This window comes from Juglans regia, chromosome 16 (assembly GCF_001411555.2).
Source record: "Juglans regia cultivar Chandler chromosome 16, Walnut 2.0, whole genome shotgun sequence".
In the NCBI taxonomy this organism is placed as follows: domain Eukaryota; kingdom Viridiplantae; phylum Streptophyta; class Magnoliopsida; order Fagales; family Juglandaceae; genus Juglans; species Juglans regia.
In genome coordinates this window covers 4016602-4027086 of record NC_049916.1, presented here as the reverse complement: position 1 = coordinate 4027086, position 10485 = coordinate 4016602, and the positions used below count along the sequence as shown (strand labels likewise).

The window sequence follows — 10485 nt, the reverse complement described above, 5'->3', positions numbered from 1 at the left end:
GATGTTGAAGTGAGTTGAGTTGAGATGATAAAATATTGTTAGAATATTATTTTTTAATATTATTATTATTTTAAGATTTAGAAAAATTGAATTGTTTATTATATTTTATATTGAAATTTGAAAAAGTTGTAATGATGAGTTGAGATGAGTTAAGGAACCAAACGAAGCCTTGTCGTTGTTAGACAATTAAAATAATTTCACGTATTAACTGTTTAAATGACAGTCACTTAAAATGTATTACATAATAAATATGATTTAGACATTATAAATTTTATTTCTCATCATTCTTTTTTTTTTTTTTTTTTACTTTTTCAGTTTTTTTTATGATAAGTAATAATAGCCATGAATGGTACTCGACCTAGAAGTTTACTTGCGAAGAAATAATAATAGCAAAATCAACAAGTTTATCACTTACATTCTCATTAGGATACATTCTTGTTCAATTAATAAGTGTCTAATAACTTCACATCTCACGTATTTATAACATCTCTTGTACTAATAAAAATTTATTAATAGTCACTTATTTAACTATTTAGAATAGAGTAATGTTATTAATCATATCAATTCTCATCATCCTGTCATCATTTCATGACGTGATATTAAATGATTAGAGACTATTCATTATATTTTACTAATAAATCTATAATCTAATATCACATTATGGAATGATGAGAAAAGAGATGATAAATGCATAATGTCACAAGTGGACAGATTTAAGAGTCATACTATCATTTTAAAAAAAAGTTTACTACTGTCAAGAATCCTGATCTATCCGAAAAATGACACGTGGCTAGTTAACACCACTAATGGATTTTCATGTATACAAAAGAAAGAAATACATAGGTACACAAGTACAAGTTTTATACATTTGCATTGCATTCCATCTCTTTTCACATAGACTCTCATAGCCAATGCTATAGAATACATCACCACAACTCTCAACTCTCAAGTCTCAACGTATATTGACTTGATAATTTTCAGTTCAAATTTATCAATATTTCATTGGGAGCTTGGATCAGGTCACTTCCTTTAATAAAAAATATTATATTCATAAAGAGATTATATAAAAATAATTTTATAAGCTGATATGATTAGATTGATTCATCATATTATAAAATAGATCTAATACGTCATATGAAATCACGTATACTGTATAATAATAGCAATACTACTTTTATAGGACACGTCACCCAATAACATATAAAAATCGCATAGTGAATCTCTTGGAATGTTGGATTAATTCACCCCCAACAAGTTGATGTATATATCATTAATCATGTTGTCTATAATTAAATCACGTAAATTATATATATGAAGTATTACAAATAAATTATTTTTTAATTTATACCAGACTATAAATTTTGCATCTAAAAATCACGCATGCATGCATGGGTCTAATTAACATTAATGTGTGCCTTATGATCATGACTAGTACGTGTAATCTGTCGGAGATACATACATCTTTATGGATTCAAATTATAAATGATAAAGGCTTTTAAAATAATATCATCTATTTATGATATAATATTGACCTGTCGTTGAAAATCTCATTATATATATAATTAGTGATGATTACCACGTACGCACGACTTCACACACAGGCCATGAGGCACTAATGTCGCATGAGTAGTACTGCACGTATACATGAGACTGCATTATCAGTGATCGAAGGACATGATGACTCGCTATATATCTAGCTAGCTCTTATTACAATAAATTAAGACATCATGATGATGTGCATATTAATTCTGACTTTCTGAAAAGAAAATTGCAATATTCAATAAGAGACTATTATATATATCAAAAAAATCTTCACAACTTTTTAATACTTTATATTTTATATTATTTTTAATTTTTATTATTTTTTTATTAAATATTTATTATATAAATAATGAATAAAAACGTTAAAATAATGTATAAAAAAATAGATTCTACTAATAAAAAATATAGATTTTTATATTTTTATTAGGTAAAATCTATTTTTTTACAAGAATTTATATGAGATTTGTTTATTTGAAATTTATACGTACAAATCATTTCTCCTAAAAAAGAAAAAAATGGGCAAGAAATCTCAATCCCTTCTAGAATCAGATTATGATCAAGAACTCCCCACAGGTAGACAGCTTAATTAATACTTATACATACCATGCATAACGAATTAGGAGCATTAAGGAAACTTCCAATGACAGCATGCAACGTGATTCTCGATCTTAAACTGATGCTGTGATAGCGGTTGCAAATATGTTTTTATAGCATCCTTGTAATTTTGCACTTACGTATATAGTCTGTGCGTGATCCTAGGCTAGACGATTTCCATATTTCTGCTAACAGCAGTATTGTACATTGACTATATATTTGTAATATCTTGACATACAATGGACGATAATTTCCATCCATAAGTTTGTTCTGTTTTATGGTATCAGAGCGTCACTGTGACCTCTGTCAAGCTTCACTCTAATGGCATTTTCATCCTCCATGTCTGTCAACCTAGTGAACATCTAAAGCCTAGTCACAATTAAATTAACCAAAGACAATTACCTATTATGGAAAACCCAAGTCATCCCTTACCTGCGTGGACAACGCTTGTTTGGCTTTATGGATGGAATCGATCCATCACCACCTATCACCATTGTCAATCCTGATGCGGGATCCTCATCTGGTGCAGCAGCATAAATCCCAAACCCCAAGTTCACCATCTGGTATCTCCAAGACCAGGTAGTACTTAGCACCTTAGTGTCTTCCTTGTTTGAAGGCATCCTTGCACAAATGTTTGGTCTCACCACCTCAAGAGAAGTGTGGTTATCACTAGAGATCTAGAAAATGTTCTTTGCTCACTCAACCGTACGTGCTATACAAACTCGCAAATTCATGGTAACAACCAAGAAAACTTGTCTATCTCTGAATATTTTCAGAAAATGAAGTTGTTTGCAGATACCTTAGTAGAAAATGGTCAGCCCCTCCTCGACCAAGAATTCACAGCTTATCTCCTTGGGGGTCTCGATGCAACATATGATGCTATAGTCACCTCTATTTCCACTTGCATCGATCAAATGCCCACTGAAGAAATGTTTAGTCATTTACTCAACTTTGAATTGAGACTTGAGCAACATCATTCCACACTTGATACCATAGTTGGTTTAGTTAATGTTGCAACCAGGCAAGACTCTCGGTTTCGAGGTGGAAAACAACATCAACATCAACGTTCCTCTCAACAACCCTTCAGCTCGAATCAAAGTTACTCTCGGGGTCGTGGCCGCAACAACCATGGGCGAGGTAATCACTTCCAACGATCACCAGGAAATTCTCAGTCCAATAATCCTCGACCAACTTGTCAGGTGTGTAACAAAATTGGACACACGACAATCCAATGTTACCATCGGTTTAATCAAGTCTTTTAAGGACCTCCTCCAAACATGATAGCATATTTGACTGTGCCATCTCCTGCACCAGATGCAAACTGGTATCCCGGCATTAGCTCAAAAAATCACTGACACATGACCTTCAAAATCTCACCATCTATGCCGAACCATATACTGGTAGTGATCAAATACAAGTAGGCGATGGGGCAGGTTTGCATATCAAACACATTAGTTCTACTACTCTGGCAACTCCTTCTCACTCTTTCTCATTATCTAATCTTTTACATGTTCCCACCATTTAGAAAAATTTGCTTTCTGTAAGTCAATTTACCCATAAGAATAATGTGTTCATTGAATTTCATTCCTCCAATTTTTTGGTGAAGGATGAAACCTAGGGGACAACTCTTCTACGTAGCAACACTAAGGGTGGCTTATACTCTTTTCCAACATTACTTATGATTGCTTTCAATGCTCAGACCAATCTTTGTCAATGTGCTCCTCTTACAATTTGGTATTGTCGCATGGGACATCCCTCATATGCTACTGTCCGCCAACTCATCTTCAAATTTTCTCTCCCAATTTTAACCAATAAAAATCCTAGTGTTTGCCCCGCTTGCTAACAAGGAAAAAGTCATCGTCTTCCTTTTTCAGCTTCTTGATCTTTTTCTCAAATGCCTCTTATATTAATATTTTCTAATGGAGAAAGCTAATTGGCATATGTAACGCACTACGTACCGTACGTAAGTACTTGAAAATTAAGGACTGTAATTGTTAGTTTCTTTTTCTTGTTGAAATTAATTAGCAACAAATAAAGGAAATTATATTGAGTTTTATTAGGTAGCATATAAACTTGAAACACAATTTTCTTCTGTTTGATCGTAAGTGAAAATCATAACGAAATTTATTTCACAAGAATGCGCAAAAGCAAAATTAAAATCGATATTATAATTTCTAAGAAAATAAAATAAAGAATTAATGTTTCTAAACTGAGGCATGCAAGTCCCAAACTTTTCCTCATGTAAGGTCGGGTTTCATCATTTTCATGTGATCGATGTATTAATAAAAAACACATAATTCCTTAAACCATGCAAAGCTCGAAAGTATATTAATTTGGCAAAATTTAGTCGAAATTACATATATAAATATCATAAGAACAGCTGGTACCTACGTAGCTAGCTAGATTATAAATTTATAATCAAATCAAACTGACAAATAAATTAAAATCAAGCTGATCTATATATTTTATGATTTGCTCACTGAGAACAAAAATAAAAGACAAACTAATTAATCAAGTTGGCACTACAAGCTGTGATCTTTAGGCTTTTTGCAAGGAATTTAAAAAATGGTTTTAAGCTATTTAAACATTTTTCTTTTAAGAAGAAGACGGTATCTCAATTTTATTGATAGCCCTCACTTATTTATGACGGAGGAAAACCGTCGTTAATCTTAGGTTACACATATTCAAAACTATATAACTAGAAAACCAAACCCAACATCAAAACTAACTAAACATGAGTACTATACTTTAAAAAAAAAAAAAAAACCAAACACTAAACCGTATATCAGAACAAAAGCAGCAAACTGTTTTAAACATTGTTGGGTTGCTCTTGATCTCCTCCTTCTTCCTCCCTCGACATTTCCTCCAGCGATTTTCCCTTCGACTCCGGCACCAAGAATGTGAAGAATATCCCAAGCACATTGACAAAAGCGAGCACAAGGAGAGAGTTTCTCATTCCAATTCCGGCAGGGTACCCCGGATCAGCCTTTGACTTGTCCTGGTTCTGTGACGCATAAAAGAACCCAAAAGCTCCCACAATTGCACCAGCTTTCCCTGAAGCAGCCGAAATACCATGGCAAGTTGATCGAAGCCTTGCAGGGAAGATCTCCGCAGGCACGATGAACGTAGTACTGCTATTTGGCCCAAAATTGGCGAAGAAGAAGATTAGCGCATACATTACCACAAAGCCAATATGATTTGCCTTTTGTGTCCAGTGCTGGTAAGGAATGGCTAGGGCAAACATGAAAACTGACATGAAGAAAAACCCAATTAGCTGAATCGCAAAACGTCCGATATGGTCGATGAGTGCAACTGTGACCCAGTATCCAGAACAGTACCGCAGAGAGCAATCAAGGTTTGAGCCCTTGCAATCTTGAACAGCTCGTCAAGGGCGCTCATGGTTTTTGCAGGAGGGATCCAACCAACTGCACTAAAAATGTCCTTTTGGAACAGATTCTGACTATAATATGCAATGTCCAGCAAGAACCATCTCGTTGTTGTCCCCAACAAGTGTAGCCCATGGCGAGCAAGAAATTCTGAGGAGAACAACCCGAAAGAATTGCTTCTTTGATCAACCACCACTACCTTGATCTGATCCTCCTCTTTCACCCCCTTCACTACTTGAATCTCAATGTTCAAAACTTTTTGACATATCTTGGCATGCTTTCTGGTGATTCTTGGCAACTAAGGCAGTGTAACGAGGGGTTTCCGGCATCTTCATGCGCCAATATAACGTCAAAGCGGCCGGCACTGCGCCGAACATGAGAATAATCCGCCATACGTAGTCTGCCTGAGGGACAGTGGATCCGGTAAGATCGACGGAGTAAGCGTGGGCCGGGAATAGAGCACGAAAGATGGTAGAAACTAATATAGCCACAGTTCCACCACAGAGAATTCCAAACCCTTGCATAGCGAAAACTGCAGCAATGAAAGCACCCCGAGTTCTCTTGTTTGAATACTCAGCCATGATTGTTGCAGAGAGCGGGTAATCTCCGCCGATACCAAACCCCAGCCAAAACCTGAAAAAATAAGTTAGAAGTACTGTTGACAACAAGGAAAAATGATAAGTAACAACAAACCGGCCTAGGCAGTACCTGAAAAAACACAGAGTAGCCATCACCGCCTTTGGGGAGCTCCCAAACGAGAGCCCAGAACCGATGGAACACACAACCATAAACAAGAGCGTGAAGCCATAGACGCGCTTCCGACCCAACCTATCACCAAGCCAACCGAAGAAAAGCTGCCCAGCTAGGGTTCCGCAGAACGCGACTCCATTAACAGCGGCGGCGACGTTAGGCGGCAGAGTACCGGGCTTCAATGATCCCTCGACGTGATAATATATGCGACCGAGTAGCTTCGTGACGAGGGAGATGCAGAAAAGATCGTAGGAATCGGTGAAGAACCCCATGCCGGCGATAACAACTGCGGTGAAGTGGTATAGCTGAGTCTTGGCCTTGTGCAGCGTGCTTAGGACGACATTCTGCTCGTTCGCCATGGCGTTGAAATCCTTGCATTTCAATCCCCTGAACTTGTATCTTCTCTGCCTCTGTGCTGATTAGCGGTCTCTCAGAACTTCTAGTACTTGATCTCTACGAAATACGAATACAGAGGATTAACTTACAAATTAATTATCAATTGCTACGATCGAATATATATAAGAAAGGGAGGTCATAAGTTGTCACGTACTGGATTTGTTGTCCCAGTTCTAATAATCCTATAAACCTTAACGAAGTCTACCATGATCTGTAGGTTAATTGCGAGCGCATTAATCTGTGATCTTTGAGATAATTTAGTAGAATTTTATCTTTTGTGAGATAAAATAAAAGATGATTAATTAGTTATAATTTAATTATTAAAAATCAAAGGATTAATAGTTAATTACAGAATTACATAAAATTTTAGATTATACTTGTATAGACTATTAATTCTCCTTATATGCTGATAAATATTGTTATATATATATATATATATATCCATAGAATATGCCAAACAGCTCTTTAATTCCTCCTTTGTTGACAAAGTACTTATAAGCGGGATGATTTGTGAGAAAGACTGTAAATTGAAAAGTACATTTTTCTTTTTAAAAAGAAATGATTGAAAAATGATTTCCGAATCGTAGGACGAGACTTAATTATGGTGAGACATGTCACTGACTGAAGTGTTTGTTGAACTGGAAGTGAGCGACATCCTAATTAGAAGGCTTCGGGTGTAAGGAAAGAGGCACCAAAGAAAAAAGCTAGCTGATCGACCAAGCAGAAGATGTTGTTGTTGAACATTGGGATTTCGGTTCATTGGCAGCAGGGGCTCGGGTTGTGGCTATGAAGAGGAATGCTACTTTTGTACGTCAAGCTGCAACTTATGGGGCAGCCGGTATCACCCGTGATCTTCCACCAATTCCCAAGTTTTAAGGCCCTACATTCAAACAAGAGTTGGGGATAATTTTTGTAAGAAGACATGGAGGTGCCAAACGATTCCATCGATACGAGCTCTTGCCACCAACTCAAAACAGAACATAACAGAACATTAATTGCTTCCTCAACGCAAGGCCTCTGATCGCCTATTCATACTAAATCTAGTTGCATTTTATTGAAATTCAGAGAATAACCCAAATGGGAGACCAACAAAGCCAATAAAGCACCTGTATTGCTGAAAGCGCAGGCAAAAGGAAAAGAGAAGGAGAAAGAAAAAGAAAAAGGTAAAAGGAATGTTAAAAGACCCTAAAAGAACAAAAAGATAATATTATCTTGGCATGGAAGAGTTAAAATACTTTCTGTTTTTAGTCTTAGAGCCAAATCTTTGTACCTTAAGCAAGCAAAGTCACTGGTATCCTTTTACTGACAATTTACATAAGTCATGAGTTGAGAAACTTGTCTTCAAATTGGTATACAGCAAAATACTTCACTTTCAACCTCAAGTGCTTAACATTGCAACACGAACACTTCCATCCGATGAATGACTCAAGTTTAAATACATACATCAGCATTATTTTCTCATCAACTTCTCCTTCAGCCTCTTAACTGCAGCCTTCAGTGTTTCCTCATCCTTACAGAATGTAAATCGCACCAGATTCTTTCCTTCTTCAGGGTTTAAGTAAAATACGCTGGTCGGAATTGCTACAACCCCAACTTCCTTGATCAGATACTCGCAAAAAGCAACATCATTTTCCAGCCCAAAAGGGGTATGATCTACAACCACAAAGTAGGTTCCACTTGATGGAAATACCTTGAAACCGACAGCCTTCAATCCCTCCACCAGAATTGCCTTCTTTGCCATGTAATCTCTCTTAAGCTCCGCATAGTAAGAGTCTGGGGCTCTAAGTGCAACTGATGCTGCCCACTGCATTGGAGTGGAAGTAGCAAAAGTGAGGAAAGAATGTGCCTGCCGCACTCCCCACGTCAAATGCGGAGGAGCTATTGCCCACCCAATTTTCCACCCTGTTAAGGAGTATATCTTAGCCAACGAATTCATAGTAACAGTACGCTCATACATTCCTGGAAGAGATGCCATGGAAATGTGATCCATTTCAAAAGCCAACTTATCATAAACTTCATCTGCGAAAACCAACACATCATTCTCAATGCAGAGAGATGCAATCAGATTGAGTTCTTCTCTGGTGAACATCTTTCCAGTTGGGTTATGGGGAGTATTCATAAGTATTGCACGTGTATTCTTTGAGATAGCAGACTTCAGCTCATTGATGGGGGCAGCAAAATCTGGTGGGCGCAACGTTACACATTTAATATTGGCACCAGCCATGGAGAGAGTGGCCTCAAACAAATCAAAAAAGGGAGCAAAGAGGATCACCTCATCCCCGGGATTTATCAACCCTAAGATAGTAGAAGCAATTGCTTCAGTGCAACCAGAGGTAACAGTAACTTCTTTATCAGGGTCCACCAGAAGTCCAGTGTCTTTCTTGAACCGTTCGGCAACAGCATTGTTTAATTCTGAAACTCCAAATCCACGAGCATACTGATTTTTTCCATCCTTGATGGCTTGAATTGCTGCTTCCTTTACAAACTCAGGACCATCAAAGTTGGGAGAGCCTTGGCCAAGGTTAATTGCCCCATGCTTGATGGCAAGACTACTCATTTGTGTGTAAATTGTCATTTTGGCCTTCTCCAACCGCTTTGCAACCTGACAAAAAAAGGCCAATTCATTAGAATTAGGAATAGTTGACAGAATAAAATAATGGTAAACAATTCATTTCCTTTTCTTAGAAAAGAAAACTGAATAGAAGGTTTAGCCGTAAGAAAGGCACTAGCCAATGCTCGAAAGGTTATTTTATCAACTTCAAACATCTAGTTCAGAACCTTAGATGTCAAAAGCTTCTGGAGGTAATACAGTCAGAGGCCGAATTACATAATGCTAAAACTAAAACAAGACGGACAGGATTTAACGAAAGTGGAGAGAGAGAGAGGCCAGCAGATGCTTGCTGAAGAACATAGTTCCCGATGATCCAATACGTGGTAACTCCTTGGTTTCTGTCAACATACGCGTTCATCTCATTTAAAAATCCAATCACTGAATTCCCTAAGAAGATTGGACAGGGGTCTTGGACCATTTGAAAGTGAACTTTTGAATTGATCATAATACGATATGTTTCAGCTTCAGGAGGAGGATTTCATAAAGCCAAATATTGTAGCTAACTTTTGAATTGAATTATAGTCAATATGGTAATATTTGCAATGACTCCAGAATGGCCATGTCATTTTCTCTGAACATTTTCCTTTCTGAAAACTGCTAACAGAAGAAAAGCCTCAATTTCTTCTAAAAGTAAAAGTTGCGTATGGCAAACAGAGCCCCGCAATTCCGCTACAGTGGGCAAGTGAATCGTGGGAAGAACCTTATATTTTCCATTGAAAACAAAATTAAAGAACCAATTAGTAGCAAAGAGATAACAATAATTGTGGGGGAAGTTGGTTAAATAATTTCTATTCGTAAAGAAATATTCAGATTGTATGAAGAAAGAAAGAAAGGCATCAAGTATACAGAGGCTAAAACTAGGAAGAAGTTTTTCTTACATTTACCAAAAGGGGGGAAAACCCATTTCATTTCAAACCAGACGCCAATATATATATATATATATATATATATATATGGCGGAATTCAAATTGGGTAATACCTGCAAAGGCTGAGGCGACTTGGGGATGGACTGGGTAGGAGCCGAAAAGGCGTCTTTCTCAGTAGAAATGGTGGACATGGCGGCGAAGAAAGATGGGTAACCGCAGCTACGTTTGATTCCGCCCCTAACACCGAGGCTTTCACTTAAGTGCTTGGAAATGGAAAGCAAGGCCAATGACAATGGCTTGAATCGCATTTCAGGACATGTACAGGTGCATTTGACTGATG

General features: G+C 37.0%; 1 protein-coding gene and 1 pseudogene across 1 annotated transcript; both read right to left on the bottom strand.

Moving 5' to 3' along the window:
* Window positions 1-4945: 4945 nt before the first annotated feature.
* On the bottom strand, window positions 4946-6631 carry LOC109019183 (annotated as a pseudogene).
* A 1287-nt stretch (window positions 6632-7918) lies between these two features.
* Window positions 7919-10475, bottom strand: LOC109015173 (probable N-succinyldiaminopimelate aminotransferase DapC). Its single transcript, XM_035686789.1, has 2 exons — window positions 10259-10475; window positions 7919-9270 (listed from the first exon to the last, which is right to left on the bottom strand). Exons 1-2 carry the CDS (start codon window positions 10451-10453, stop codon window positions 8119-8121), a joined length of 1347 nt encoding a protein of 448 aa, XP_035542682.1. The 5' UTR covers window positions 10454-10475; the 3' UTR covers window positions 7919-8118.
* Window positions 10476-10485: the final 10 nt, after the last annotated feature.